The sequence below is a fragment of the Conger conger genome, chromosome 2, assembly GCF_963514075.1.
Source record: "Conger conger chromosome 2, fConCon1.1, whole genome shotgun sequence".
Taxonomy (NCBI): Eukaryota; Metazoa; Chordata; class Actinopteri; order Anguilliformes; family Congridae; genus Conger; species Conger conger.
The window spans coordinates 8,692,512-8,708,857 of record NC_083761.1 but is presented as its reverse complement, the minus strand read 5'-3'; the positions used below and the strand labels follow the sequence as shown (position 1 = coordinate 8,708,857).

Sequence of the window (16,346 nt, the reverse complement as noted above, 5' to 3'; positions counted from 1 at the left end):
TAACAAGGGAATAGCCCACACCTGCTCATGAAACAGCTTTTGAGTCAATTGTCCAATTACTTTAGGTCCCTTCAAATTAAGGGACTATGTATGAAAATTGCTGCAATTCCTAAACCCTTCCTCCAATTTTGATGTAAATACCCTCAAATTAAAGCTGAAAGTCTGCACTTCAATGGCATCTCGATTATTTAATTTCAAATCCATTGTGGTAGCGTACAGGGCCAAAATTATGAAAATTGTGTCACTGTCCAAATATTTCCGGACCTAACTGTATATGTTCATGAGTTGGTAGTGTTATAAATAATTCATCATACACTGCTTTACTCAACGTTGGCTCACATTTATTTGCAAATCTGTACAAGCAGTTTGGCACCTCACCACTTGCCAAATTCAATTTGATGAAGAAATAAAATAATTACTTCATCTTCTTTGAGGTCAAAGATAAAAACAAATGTTCAATTAATGAGGAGAACCCTGTATCCTCTTCTTGATCAGCTTTCTGAATATCATCTTAACGGTCGTTTCAAGATTGTCCAGCAGGGGACTTACGAACACTGCACAGTCGGTCGGATCAGCCGTCTGTACAACTGGCAGGTTTTTGTACAGCCAGTGAATCGGACTCAACCGCTGTGGTGGACTTTCGGTGGCGGGACCAAACTGGAAATCGGCAGTAAGTTTCTACACAATAAGACTTTTCGTGATTTTCCGTAGAAATAGTTGGACATTCGATCAGTTGTTATACATTAATTTTGCTGAAAGGTTTTGCGAATTGCTAGCATTGTATATTTATATCTTATTACAACCGAGTCAGTCGTTAAAATAGACAGAAAAACAACATGAATTTGAAAATCTCAAGAGAGTGCGATACATTTGTGTAGGATATGCCTACATAAAAAGTTGTGTGCTGTTACACATTATAAATGGGAAGTCAGAATGAAATAGGCACAGACTGTCTCTTGAGTGAGAGGTTTTTGTACGGCTGGTGAATGAGCCTGTATCACTGTGGAACACTTTCGGTGGCGGAACAAAACTGTCAATTGGACGTAAGTAATTTCTCTTTTAGACACATCCATATCCATGTTTTTGCTTTCTTTTTTTAATATGTTCTCATTTTCCGACGTTCGATGTCGTGAATCAAAATTTGTATAATTGTCTTGAAGCTTAAAAAGCCAGAATCCTTCTGAGATTAGCCATTGATTTCAAATGATTTTTAATCTTGCCCACAGTAACACTCAGTGGAATCGAATACATTTGCGTATTATCCATAAATCCAAAGGAAATGTTTTACAAACAATTAGTTGACTCGTTTGAAAAGCGGCGTGAAGTCAGAATGCATGGAAAGGGCATAGGACGGCAGTGTCTCTTGAGTGAGAGGTTTTTGTGCGGCTGGCGATTGATTCTGTACTTCGTGTGGCGGAATAAAACTGTCGATTGGAAATAAGTAATCTCTCTTTCGGATAGGCTTTGTCGATATCAATGTTTTTGCTGTATTTTTTTAATATAGGCTACTGTCCTTTTCCGACGTTACATGTGGGAAATTAGAATGTAAATCTTCCTGATGCGTGAGTGAACAAAAAACAGGAATAGTAGAAGTTCGGCAATTATTTCAAATCATTTTTAATCTCGTCCACGAAATTCAAACTGTCGCGTTGATATTTAGAATACAGTCTTGAATGAACTTCAGAAATTAATTTCATTGGTTCACTCGGTTGACTCAAAGCGGCTCTGGAGCATTTTGAAGTGCAGCCAGATGTTATTTGTGGCACATTAAATTAAATAGAATACAATACAAGTCATGATTTAGCCTATCCGTCGTCGTAACCGTACTATTTTAGATACTAAATGCGCATTACTAAAACTTAAAATGTCGAAGTCAAAGAGTTATAAATTTTACATCGGCTACTTTAAAATGAAATGGGATCATACACTTGATACAAGTTATGGTTGGTTTCCTGATATAATTCGTTATTAGACGTATTTTTTTCATTAGGCATTGTCGATAATATTTGACCGCATTATTATATGAATAACTCGTCTATTACACATTCCGGTTATGTAGTCCCTGGCTCATGTCATAACATTCCGTAGCTACTCTACACCTGTGGTTTGAATCATGAAAAAAACGAGAAAAGTAAATATTTTTGGTGAATTGGTTAATCCTTTGAAAACATTTTTTTTTTAATTGTTGTCGTATTTAATGCGTCTTTATTTAGTAAATGAGAAGGACTCCAAATAAACCTTATTCTGTAGTTTTTTCAGATCATAATACTATTTTCTATTATTACATTATGTTATAAATTGTACGGATATGGCAATTAAATATCAGACAGTTGGAGCTGTGTCCACTCTCTGAGCTCATGTATCTCTGTGTCTCCCAGGTGACACAGTTCCCACCCTCACAGTCCTGCCCCCCTCCAGTGTGGAGCTGGAGCAGGGAAAGGCCACACTGGTGTGTCTGGCCAACAAGGGCTTCCCCTCAGACTGGACTCTGCGCTGGAAAGTGGACGACGCCAGCTGGAGCTCGGGCGTGGCCGGGAGTGTGGGGGTCCTGGGGAATGACGGCCTGTACAGCTGGAGCAGCTCGCTGACTCTCAGTGCGGGAGACTGGATGAAGGCGGGGTCACTGACCTGTGAGGCCACAAAGGGCTCCCAGTCTGCCCCCCCTCAGACACTGAGGAGAGCCCACTGTTCTTAGTAGGCCGGGTGGAGGCCCAGCTCACACACTCTGATCACACTGTTTTTACCCTGTTCTGCCCTCAGCCTCTCTGCTCCTTACTGCTGTCACACTGAGCTGAGCCTGTGTGTGAATCCTTCCTCCAGCCTGAGCTTCCAGTGCTAATATCTCTCATGTGCTCTGCTTGTGTTCATTAAAACAAATATGCACACGTGTGCTCTTATTTGTGTTTGTGTGCTTTTGAGAATAGCTGTTAGATCAATTTCATTGACATAATAAAGATTCTTTGAAGAACTACTGTGTCTCTGGCAGTTATTATAAAAATGGAGGTTTGTGCTTCTGATGATACTGTGATTTTGGGGGTTCCCTTTCTCTGATTAAATCATAATTATTTTCTTGCCACTGAAAATACTTTTACAAAACACTCAAAAATGAAAACGAGATGAAAATGATAGAAGTAAATTGTCAAAGAATAGATATTTTTGTATCATTCATCCATTAATTAATTCATTCATTCATTCAGATTAATTTCCAGATATGTAGTGTTGCTGACATAAGTGTCTGGAGAAACCACACAGAAATGCATGCTGGGTGTTCTTTTCTTTGAAAATACTATAATAATTACATGGATTGCTTTGTCCAAATAAAATGATAATAGCACATGATCTATAAGAAATACCCCAGCTCTGGAGGCCTGCTGAGAGGAGCAGTGATGTGTGCAGCGTGCTCAGAGCACTTCTGTACAGCAGGATGTGTGCTCAGCTCACACTAACCCCCTGGGGACGGCCCAGACACCTGGCCACAGTGCTGCTCTATTCTGAGATTGAGTCAGTCCCACTGAGGGACAACAGAACCAGCCTGCCCCGCCCTGCACATGCAAATCTGAGTTTCACCCCCACTGCTCACAGTTTCTCAGCCCAAAATACCCAGCACTGAGACAGCTGTTTGACCATGAGGAGGAGGGGGGCTAATTTCTGTCGTGAGGTCAGAAAGGGAGGGGGCTGTACTTCACACATGCTTTAGCATCAGTCTCAGATTAGAGATTTCATGTCTGGAGGTTGGGTTTTGTTAATTCTCTTACCTCTGATACATTAATGTCAGCACCAAGGGCATTCATTGTGCAAGCAGAGAGGTGTAATAGAGAGGGGAGACAATCACCATCTAATGTAAAGATGTCAACGAATAATACTGTACATGAATAATCTTTATGTCCACATGAAAGCACATGGAGATGCAGTAGAGATAAGGATGGTGCTAAAGAGTTCTAAAGAGTGTTGAGACTGAAATAGGCTGCTGGGTAGACCACTCAGTAAATTCTCCACTCGTGGAGAGTGAGCACCATAGTCTCAGATTGACGGTGACTGGCAGCCCTGCAGGGTCGGTCCACATTGGCTTTGGGTCACCCAAGGGGTTTATGGGAAGGATTCAGCCAGCAGGGATAGCAGCGTTCATTGCAGGAGCGCCCCCTGTTGGCCGTCTGGGTGCCTGTGGCGTGCTCTCTGCCCCTGTTCTGAGCATGTGCAGCTTGTGCCTGCAGTGTGAACAGAAGTGTGTGGCTGGCGTTGGACGTTACTTTTGGAAAGGAATTTGTATGTGACACAGAGCAGCTCCTCTTTAGCACAGAGAGGTGTGTATTCAGGGCTTTAGCTCATTGTTGCCCCCTAAAGCCCTGCTGGCAGTATTGCTGTCCCTGCCTCCCCCCTCAGCACCTTGTGTGATAAGACAGGGGAAACCGAGCCGATTGACACCCTCCCACTGATCAGTTCTGTGGCCAATCCTGCCTCCCTTGTGGGGCTGCTTCAAACAGTCAGCACTGGCCAGGTCTGAGTTTAACACCAGACTATAGTTTCCTCTCTCTGATTATAATGTAGTGCTTTTAGATCAGGAGCAGCAGTAGCTCTCTGTCTCTCTCCTGTGGTTTGAGAGTGTAATGGCAGCTTGTATGGTGTATAGGGAGAGAGCTCAGGAAGCAGAACCCATCGCTGTTTCTCTACAGCCAAGCAACACTGAATTCTGGAGGATTCTGGGGACAGGTCAATCCTGCAAGACTAATTCAAAATTTCACTGAACATTATCTTCAATAACCATGAAAGTGCCTCCTAAATCCTGGCTACAACAAAGAACAATGCTTTCCCTTACACCTACATCTAAGATAAAGAAAGAGAAGAAACAAAATTATGATTTAGCCCTGGTCAAACCTCGAATATGTACAAACATTCCATTAAACATATTTCATGGGTGGGCTATGAGTCTTGGACCCCATCTCTGGTACAGTGACCATAATTCACAATTTCAGTCTTTTGTTCAATCGCTCCATTTTTCATGTTTCCAAAATGGTTATAGAGTCCCCGTTCCTTTTTTTGTTTTAGAAAATACGGAGTGAATTGATTCTGACAAATTCACTGTCATGAGTGTGTTCCTTTCAATGACATATTTTTGCATATGAAATAATAAAGGATTTTAAGAGAAAGCATTGGATGTGCCAACATTAACATTTAGCAAACATTTTTTAGGTTTGAGAATATGAGAGTTGCACAAAATAGTTCAGTGTCTGTGTTTTAGAGCAGAGCCCTTCAGTGTTACAGATCAGTACCTCCCCGCTCAGCACCTGCAGTAGGTCCCAGCTGCAGCAGGGCAGTCTCTGTGCAGTCTGACTGAGGGAGGTTTTTGTACGGCTCTGTAACACTGTGTGAGCGGATAGCTATATCCCTGCTGACAGTAATAATCTCCTGCATCTTCAGCCTGGACTCCAGTGATTTTCAGTGTAAACTGAGTCCCAGATCCACTCCCAATGAAACGATCAGGAATCCCAGACTGGCGAGTTGTGGAAAGATAAATCAGAAGTTTAGGAGCCTGACCAGGCTTCTGCAGGTACCAGTGGAGGTAGTCCTTGCCATTAGTAGAGTAGTAAACACTCTCACTAGTTGTACAGCTGATAGAGACAGTGTCTCCCTGCTGAACAGCCTGAGCTGATGGAGACTGAGTCACAACTATATCTGCCATTGATTCTGAAAATGAACACAAAGATATGGATATCAATGTACATTCATTTAATCAAACAATGTGTAATATTCTGTAATCTTCTAAAATTCAACAAAAAATAATGGCACTGTTGTCATAAGAGTGTGTTGTGAAAACGAAGTTAATTAAATCCAACATATAACCAAAATTCCAAGTTAAAATGTTTAAATCTTGCTCACCATGTACAAAGACACCCAGCATCAGCAGCAGTAGAAAGACTGACATCATCATAATGCTGCCTGTGTCAGTGTCTGTCAAAGGACTGGACAGTCACTGATCAGTACTGGGGGTCTTAAAGTGTGTGGAGCAGTGAGGCAGGACAGGAATGCAAAGCCCCTTCCTCTATACAAATCCTGTCACACACAGTTAGAGGAGCTCTGATGTGTGAACAGCAGTAGGTCTATAGAGGGCTGGGACACGTGCACTATTCACTGCTTTTTTAAATCTGTCAAACATTAAAATGTCTAGTAAACAGTTCATGGCATTTAACTGTGTACATGGAGACATGGGAAGATGTGTACATGGTCAAGAAGGGATGAAGTTGTGGTAAAATACAAATCCTGTCACATACAGTTAGAGGAGCTCTGATGTGTGAACAGCAGTGGGGATTAATTGAAGCTTTGCTGAAATTATATTACACTTTCATATCCTTGTTACTGGTGAAATGTGACTGCATTTGTACGAATGTTTGTTAAAATGTATTTATTAATACATTTCCATGTTGGGTGTTCTGATAGAAGAAGTTCAATGAGAGATCAGGAAGTTTGTGCCCTGAGAAAGATTCAAATGCAATCCATCTGAAATGTGATCTAAGAACTAACTGTATTATGGTGTTTATTTTCCATTTGTCACCATGAACAGATACTTTCTTCATATTTGACACTGTAGTTTTTAGATGAGTAGAATGAGATGCCTTGTGTTAACACAGGGAATACTGGGCTAACTGTAGAAGGCACTGGAACGTTTTCCCATCATATTTTCATCAGTGATTTTTTTCTGTTGTCCTAATTTTGTATGTTGGATCATATTTATCAACAAACGTCATTTCTGCAATGTCCTCCGTCACTTGGTGAGAGCACTGAAAAGCTGCTTCTCCCATACAGCACATTCTCCCAGCAGCCCCTTCTTTTCCCACACTGCAGTTCACTCACTCAGATACAGAGCCATTGTGATGGAGGGCTGTTCATCCTGTTCAGCTAATACAGGCAGCCTGCAGACAGACTGCAGGTGAGCAGAAGAAAGGCTCTTGTGTGATTAGACAGGGGAAACCGAGCCGATTGACACCCTCCCACTGATCAGTTCTGTGGCCAATTCTGCGCTCCCTTGTGGGGCTGCTTCAAACAGTCAGCACTGGCCAGGTCTGATTTTAACACCAGACTGTAGTTTCCTCTCTCTGATTATAATGTAGTGCTTTTAGATCAGGAGCAGCAGGAGCACTCTGTCTCCCTCCTGTGGTTTGAGAGTGTAATGGCAGCTTGTGTGGCATATGAAGAGAGCTCTAGAAGCAGAACCCATAGCTGTTTCTCTACAGCCAAACAACACTGAATTCTGGACGATTTGGGGGACAGGTCAATCCTGCATTACTTATTCAAGCTTTACGAAAATTATACTGAAATTAGTCTTCCATAACCATGAAAGTGCCTTCTAAATCATGATTACAACAAAGAACAATGCATTCCCTTACCCCAACATCTAAGATAAAGAAAGAGAGAAATATCTTTTGGTCTATCAATGTTTTTCCACGACCAAGAGTGAAAGTGCGGTTAGTGGAGCTCATGGAGCTGAATGTGGAGTTTGGGAAAGAGCAGGAGGAACATTGCTGGGGGTGGGAGAGCATTCCTCCCTCCCTGTGCTCTTTATCAGTGGAGATCAGATCTGGCCTCAGCTGCACTTACACTGATAAACAAGTCTATGATTCACTGCTGAACTGAGACATTTCTCTGCAACCAGTAACCTCACAAATGTGCCCCCACCCCCCACCACCCCAAATATCAGGCGTTGAACTCTGATGACATTTCTGAATGATCTCTCTAATGTCTCAAAGAGATTTTATCTCATTGATTATTTGCATTAATTTCCAAAAATGCTGTGCGATTAAAGGGAATTGAGTATCCCAGAATGCATCTTCTCCTCAGTATTAACGTAACATTGATCAACGTGAATATAAAAAAAAAAAAAAAAAGATTTTGCCCTGGCCAAACCTTTAATATGTACAAAGATTTCATTCAACATATTTCATGTGTGGGCTAAGAGTCTACGACCCCTATCTCTGGTACAGTGACCATAATTTACAATTTCAGTCTTTTGTTCAATCTCTGCATATTTTCCTTGTCTTTTCAAACATAGATTTTGTATGTGCGAACATCAACATTTAGAGAAAGTGTAATACCTTTGAGAACATTACAGTTATTATTGCACAAAGTAGTTCATTGTTTTAGAGCCGTGTTCCAGATCAGTGCCTCCCCCCTCAGCACCTGCAGTAGGTCCCAGCTGCAGCAGTGCAGTCTCTGTGCAGTCTGACTGAGGGAGGTTTTTGTACGGCTCTGTAACACTGTGTGAACACACCACCACTATGGTAACTCTGACAGTAATAATCTCCAGCATCTTCAGCCTGGACTCCAGTGATTTTCAGTGTAAACTGAGTCCCAGATCCACTCCCACTGAAACGATCAGGAATCCCAGACTGGCGAGTTGTGGCGAGATATATCAGAAGTTTAGGAGCCTGACCAGGTTTCTGTAGATACCAGCTTAGCCAGTTGCCACCGTGCACACTCTGACTGACTGTACAGCTGATAGAGACAGTGTCTCCCTGCTGAACACCCTGAGCTGATGGAGACTGAGTCACAACTATATCTGCCATTGATTCTGAAAAAGAAATCAAAGAAATGTAGATCAATGGACATTCATATTTCCAAATGTTGTGTCATATTCTGTTGTATTTGAATATCCAACAATGGCACTGATGTGAAAAGTGTTGTATTGTGAAAAGTAGGCAAATAAAATCTAGAAGCGAAATCCCAAGTTAAAATGTTTAAATCTTGCTCACCCTGTACAACGAGTCCCAGCATCAGCAGCAGTAGAAAGACTGACATCATCATAATGCTGCCTGTGTCAGTGTCTGTGAAAGGACTGGACAGTCACTGATCAGTACTCGGGGTCTTAAAGTGTGTGGAGCAGTGAGGCAGGACAGGTATGCAAAGCTCCTTCCTCTATACAAATCCTGTCACACACAGTTAGAGGAGCTCTGATGTGTGAACAGCAGTGGGTATTAATGGGAGCATTGCTGAGACTATTTTACACTTTCATATCCATGTTACTGATGAAATGTGACTAAATTTTGGCTAAAGTTCTTTAAAATGTGTATTCATGTATTTCTATGTTGTGTGTTCTGATATAAGTTGTCGAATGAGTGATCAGGAAGTCAGTACCCAGAGAATGATTCAAACTCATCCATCTGAAAGAAATGTGATGTAAGTCTCAGGATTATGGTGGGGTTTTTTTCATTTCCAAAACTGGGCTAACTGCAGAAGGACACTTTCTGCTCTCTACACTCTGACAACTGTGATATTTGCTCCAGGGCAGCTTTGGAATGTTTTCCATCATATTTCCATAACAGCTTTTTTCTATTGTCCTAATTTAGTATGGTGGATCATATTTATCAACAAATGTCATTTCTGCAATGTCCTGCATCACTTGGGGAGAGCACTGAAAAGCTGCTTCTCCCATACAGCACATTCTCCCAGCAGCCCCTTCTTTTCCCACACTGCAGTTCACTCACTCAGATGCAGAGCCATTGTGATGGAGGGCTGTACATCCTGTTCAGGGAGTGAATTATCCCAGAATGCCTCAGGATCTGCTCATTAATATTCATGTAACATTGATCAAAGTGAAAAACAAAAACCTTCTTTAGATCCTAAATTATTGGATGACGTACTCCTGGTAATCCTCGGAAAAGTACAAACACTCTGTTCAACATATTCACCATGTGTGTTGAGTCTAGGGTCCCATCTCTGGTACAGTAAACATAATTAAATTGCAATTCACCATTTCAGTTTTTTGCTGAATCTGTGCATCTGTTCCTTGTGTTTACAAAGTGGTTAGTCGCCCTTTCTTTGTATGGTTTAGAAAAGATGAAACAAGTTGGTTCTGACCAATTCCCATGAGTAAAGGCTGTTCTCTCAATTAAAAATGTTTACTTATAAATGTATGGATTTTATAGTTTGGTTCTAACATTCACATTTAGAGAAAGTGTGTTAGGTTTGGGAATAGGAGAGTTATTATTGCACAAAGTAGTTCAGAGCAGAGCCCCTCAGTGTTACAGATCAGTGCCTCCCCCCTCAACACCTGCAGCAGGTCCCAGCTGCAGCAGTGCAGTCTCTGTGCAGTCTGACTGAGGGAGGTTTTTGTACGGCTCTGTATCACTGTGTGAACGGCCAGCTACTACCGATGTTATGTAAACTCTGACAGTAATAATCTCCTGCATCTTCAGCCTGGACTCCAGTGATTTTCAGTGTAAATTGAGTTCCAGATCCACTCCCACTGAATCGATCAGGAATCCCAGACTGGCGATTTGTGATGCCATAAATCAGAAGTTTAGGAGCCTGACCAGGTTTCTGCAGGTACCAGTGGAGGTAGTTGCTGTAAACACTCTGACTGAGTGTACAGCTGATAGAGACAGTGTCTCCCTGCTGAACAGCCTGAGCTGATGGAGACTGAGTCAGGACTACTTGAGCCATTGATTCTGAAAAAGAAAGCATGGAAATAGTTAGTATTGTCAAACAAAACATTCGACCATAATGACACGGTTTTGAAAACACACATGTTGTTAAAAAACAGCAAAGATGATTTAAAGTGCTACCAAAATCCTGAGTTAAAATGAAAAATAATTTCTCACCCTGTACAACGAGTCCCAGCATCAGCAGCAGTAGAAAGACTGAAATCATCATAATGCTGCTTGTGTCAGTGTCTGTGAAAGGACTGGACAGTCACTGATCAGTACTGGGGGTCTTAAAGTGTGTGGAGCAGTGAGGCAGGACAGGTATGCAAAGCCCCTTCCTCTATACAAATCCTGTCACACACAGTTAGAGGAACTTTGATGTGTGAACAGCAGTGGGTCTATAGAGGGCTGGGACACATGCACTATTCAATGCTTCTTTTAATCTGTCAAACATTCAAATGTCAAAATAACAGTTTCTGGCATTTATCTGTGTACATGGAGACATGGGAAGATGTGTACAAGGTCAAAAAAGGATGAAGTTGTGGTAAAATACAAATCCTGTCACACACAGTTAGAGGAGCTCTGATGTGTGAACAGCAGTGGGTATTAATTGAAGCTTTGCTGAAATTATATTACACTTGCATATCCTTGTTACTGCTGAAATGTGACTGCATTTGTACTAATGTTTGTTAAAATGTGTTTCTTAATACATTCCCATGTTGGGTGTTCTGATAGAAGTTAGACGATGAGAGATCAGGAAGTTAGTGCCCTGACAATGATTCAAATGCAATCCATCTGAAATGTGATCTAAGAACTAACAGTATTATGGTGTTTATTTCACATTTGTCACCATGAACAGATACTTTCTTTATATTTGACATTGTAGTTTTCAGATGAGTAGAATGAGAGCCTTGTGTTAACACAAGGAATACTGGGCTAAATGTAGAAGGCACTAGAATCCCTCCCCACCTTCAAGCGCAAGCTGAAGACACACCTCTTCAAACAGCACCTCTCCCCATCCCTCCCTACCTCCCTGTGAACCTTAATTGTTGTCTCTGTGACTTGTGTATCAGTATTTTAGTTGGCTAGGTAAGCAGTGTTTGGATAGTTAACTTTGGTGACTTTTGCTCTGTTTGTTTGTTTGTTCAAAAAAAAAAAAAAAAAAAAAAAAAAAAATGGCCCTTGTCCTTATCTTTGTTGTACAGGTAGCAGTTGAAATTGTACTTACCTCTAGGGTCTTTCAGCGAACTTATCCCTGGTTATGGGTATGCACTTTGTTGTACGTCGCTCTGGATAAGAGCGTCTGCCAAATGCCAATAATGTAATGTAATGTAGAATGTTTTCCCGTCATATTTTCAACACTGATTGTTTTCTGTTGTCCTAATTTTTTATGTTCAATCATATTTATCAGAAAATGTCATTTCTGCAATGTCCTCCATCACTTGGTGAGAGCACTGAAAAGGTGCTTCTCCCATGTAGCACATTCTCCCAGCAACCCCTTCTTTTCCCACACTGCAGTTCACTCACTCAGATGCAGAGCCATTGTGATGGAGAGCTGTACATCCTGTTCAGGGAGTGAATTATCCCAGAATGCCTCAGGATCTGCTCATTAATATTCATGTAACATTGATCAAAGTGAAAAAAAAAAACCTTCTTTAGATCCTACATTATTGGATGACGTACTCCTGGTAATCCTCTGAAAAGTACAAACACTCTATTCAACATATTCACCATGTGTGTTGAGTCTAGGGTCCCATCTCTGGTACAGTAAACCTAATTTAATTGCAGTTCACCATTTCTGTTTTTTTCTCAATCTGTGCATCTTTTCCTTGTGTTTACAAAGTGATGAGAAGCCCTTTCTTTGTATGTTTTAGAAAAGATGAAACAAGTTGGTTCTGACCAATTCCCATGTGTAAAGGCTGTTCTCTCAATTAAAAATGTTTGCTTATAAATGTATGGATTTTATGGTTTGGTTCTAACATTCACATTTAGAGAAAGTGTGTTAGGTTTGGGAATTGGAGAGTTATTATTGCACAAAGTAGTTCAGAGCGGAGCCCTTCAGTGTTACAGATCAGTGCCTCCATCTCTGGTACAGTGACCACAATTTACAATTTCAGTCTTTTGTTCAATCTCTGCATATTTTCCTTGACTTTTCAAAAATAGACTTTGTATGTGCGAACATTAACATTTAGAGAAAGTGTAATACCTTTGAGAACATTAAAGTTATTATTGCACAAAGTAGTTCATTGTTTTAGAGCCGGGTTACAGATCAGTGCCTCCCCCCTCAGCACCTGCAGTCAGTCCCAGCTGCAGCAGTGCAGTCTCTGTGGAGTCAGACTGAGGTAGGTTTTTGTACGGCTCTGTATCACTGTGTGAATACATATTGACTGTTGGGGTAGTGAAAACTCTGACAGTAATAATCTCCTGCATCTTCAGCCTGGACTCCAGTGATTTTCAGTGTAAACTGAGTCCCAGATCCACTCCCGCTGAAACGATCAGGAATCCCAGACTGGCGATTTGTGGAGCGATAAATCAGAAGTTTAGGAGCCTGACCAGGTTTCTGCAGGTACCAGGCGAGGTAGTTGCCGTAAACACTCTGACTGAGTGTACAGCTGATAGAGACAGTGTCTCCCTGCTGAACAGCCTGAGCTGATGGAGACTGAGTCACAACTATATCTGCCATTGATTCTGAAAAAGAAAACAAAGAAATGTAGGTCAAGGTGCATTAATATTTCCAAACCCAGTGTAATATTCTGGCATATTTGAATATAGAACAATGGCAATGTTCTGAAAAAAGTTGTATTGTGAAAAGTAATCAAATAAAAGGTAAAATATGACAAAAATCACAAATTAAAATGTTTGAATCTTGCTCACCCTGTACAAAGAGTCCCAGCATCAGCAGCAGTAGAAAGACTGACATCATCATAATGCTGCCTGTGTCAGTGTCTGTGAAAGGACTGGACAGTCACTGATCAGTATAGGGGATCTTAAAGTGTGTTGAGCAGTGAGGCAGGACAGGTATGCAAAGGCCCTTCCTCTATTCAAATCCTGTCACACACAGATAGAGGAGCTCTGATGTGTGAACAGCAGTGGGTCTATAGAGGGCTGGGACATGTGTACTATTCAATGCTTCTTTTAATCTGTCAAACATTCAAAAGTCTAAATAACAGTTTCTGGCATTTAACTGTGTACATGGAGACATGGGAAGATGTGTACATGGTCAAGAAGGGATGAAGTTGTGATAAAATACAAATCCTGTCACACACAGTTAGAGGAGCTCTGATGTGTGAACAGCAGTGGGTATTAATTGAAGCTTTGCTGAAATTATAGTACACTTGTATATCCTTGTTAGTGCTGAAATGTGACTGCATTTGTACTAATGTTTGTTAAAATGTGTTTATTAATACATTCCCATGTTGGGTGTTCTGATAGAAGTCGGACGATGAGAGATCAGGAAGTTAGTGCCCTGACAATGATTCAAATGCAATCCATCTGAAATGTGATCTAAGAACTAACTGTATTATGGTGTTTATTTTCCATTTGTCACCATGAACAGATACTTTCTTTATATTTGACACTGTAGTTTTCAGATGAGTAGATTGAGAGCCTTGTGTTAAAACAGGGAATACTGGGCTAACTGTAGAAGACACTGGAACATTTTCCCGTCATATTTTCAACAATGATTTTTTTCTGTTGACCTAATTTTTTCTGTTCAATCATATTCATCAGAAAATGTCATTTCTGCAATGTCCTCCATCACTTGGTGAGAGCACTGAAAAGCTGCTTCTCCCTTGCAGCACATTCTCCCAGCAGCCCCTTCTTTTCCCACACTGCAGTTCACTCAGATGCAGAGCCATTGTGATGGAGGGCTGTACATCCTGTTCAGGGAGTGAATTATCCCAGAATGCCTCAGGATCTGCTCATTAATATTAACGTAACATTCATCAAAGTGAAGAACAAAAACCTTCTTTAGATCCTAAATTATTGGATGACGTACTCCTGGTAATCCTCTGGAAAGTACAAACACTATGTTCAACATATTCACCATGTGTGTTGAGTCTAGGGTCCCATTTCTGGTACAGTACACATAATTTCATTGCAATTCACCATTTCTGTTTTTAGTTGAATCTGTACATCTTTTCCTTGTGTTTACAAAGTGGTTAGTCGCCCTTTCTTTGTATGTTTTAGAAAAGATCAAACAAGTTGGTTCTGACCAATTCCCATGTGTAAAGGCTGTTCTTTCAATTAAAAATGTTTGCTTCTAAATGTATTGATTTTATGGTTTGGTTCTAACATTCACATTTGGAGAAAGTGTGTTAGGTTTGGGAATAGGAGAGTTATTATTGCACAAAGTAGTTCAGAGCAGAGCCCTTCAGTGTTACAGATCAGTGCCTCCCCCCTCAGCACCTGCAGTAGGTCCCAGCTGCAGCAGTGCAGTCTCTGTGCAGTCTGACTGAGGGACGTTTTTGTACAACTCTGTATCACTGTGTGAATACATATTGACTGTTGATGACATGGAAACTCTGACAGTAATAATCTCCTGCATCTTCAGCCTGGACTCCAGTGATTTTCAGTGTAAACTGCGTCCCAGATCCACTCCCACTGAATCGATCAGGAATCCCAGACTGGCGAGTTGAAGATTCATAAATGAGAAGTTTCGGAGGCTGACCAGGTTTCTGCAGATACCAGTTGAGGTAGCTACCACCGAGCACACTCTGACTGACTGTACAGCTGATAGCGACAGTGTCTCCCTGCTGAACAGCCTGAGCTGATGGAGACTGAGTCACAACAATATCTGCCATTGATTCTGAAAAAGAAAACAAAGAAATGGATGTCAATGCTCATTAATATTATCAAACTCTGTAATATTCGGAAATATTACAAAATTCAACAAAAAATAATGTCAATGTTCTGAAAAGAGTTGTTTTGTGAAAACTCCAAAAACGTCAAATTTAACCAAAATCGCAAGTTAAAATGTTTGAATCTTGCTTACCCTGAGCAAAGAGTCCCAGCATCAGCAGCAGTAGAAAGACTGACATCATCATAATGCTGCCTGTGTCAGTGTCTGTGAAAGGACTGGACAGTCACTGATCAGTACTGGGGGTCTTAAAGTGTGTGGAGCAGTGAGGCAGGACAGGTATTCAAAGCCCCTTCCTCTATACAAATCCTGTCACACACAGTGAGAGGAGCTCTGATGTGTGAACAGCAGTGGGTATTAATGGTAGCTTTTCTGAAACTATTTTACACTTTCATATCCATGTTACTGGTGAAATGTGACTGCATTTGAACTAAAGTTTGTTAATATGTGTTTAATAATACCTTCCCATGTTGTGTATTCAGATAGAAGTCGGACTATGAGATTTCAGGAAGTCAGTGCCCCGAGAATGATTCAAATGAAATCCATCTGAAATGTGATCTAAGAACTAATTATATTATGGTGTTTATTTCCCCTTTGTAACCATGAACAGATACCTTCTTCATATTTGACACTGTAAGAATGAGATGCCTTGTGTTAACACAGGGAATACTGGGCTAACTGTAGAAGGCACTGGAACGTTTTCCCATCATATTTCCATCAGTGATTTTTTTCTGTTGTCCTAATTTTGTATGTTGGATCATATTTATCAACAAACGTCATTTCTGCAATATCCTCCATCACTTGGTGAGAGCACTGAAAAGCTACTTCTCCCATACAGCACATTCTCCCAGCAGCCCCTTCTTCTCCCACACTGCAGTTCACTCACTCAGATGCAGAGCCATTGTGATGGAGGGCTGTTCATCCTGTTCAGCTAATACAGGCAGCCTGCAGACAGACTGCAGGTGAGCAGAAGAAAGGCTCTTGTGTGACAAGACAGGGGAAACCGAGTCGATTGACACGCTCCCACTGATTGGTTCTGTGTCCAATTCTGCGTTCCCTTGCGGGGCTGCTTCAAA

The 16,346-nt window shown here is 41.2% G+C and overlaps 1 gene segment (V, D, J or C); it reads left to right on the top strand.

Annotated features, from left to right (window-relative positions):
* Positions 1-447: 447 nt before the first annotated feature.
* On the top strand, positions 448-2,903 carry LOC133122763 (Ig kappa-b4 chain C region-like). The segment is given in 2 exon segments: positions 448-670; positions 2,379-2,903. Coding segments are annotated over 2 exon segments (525 nt in total).
* Positions 2,904-16,346: the final 13,443 nt, after the last annotated feature.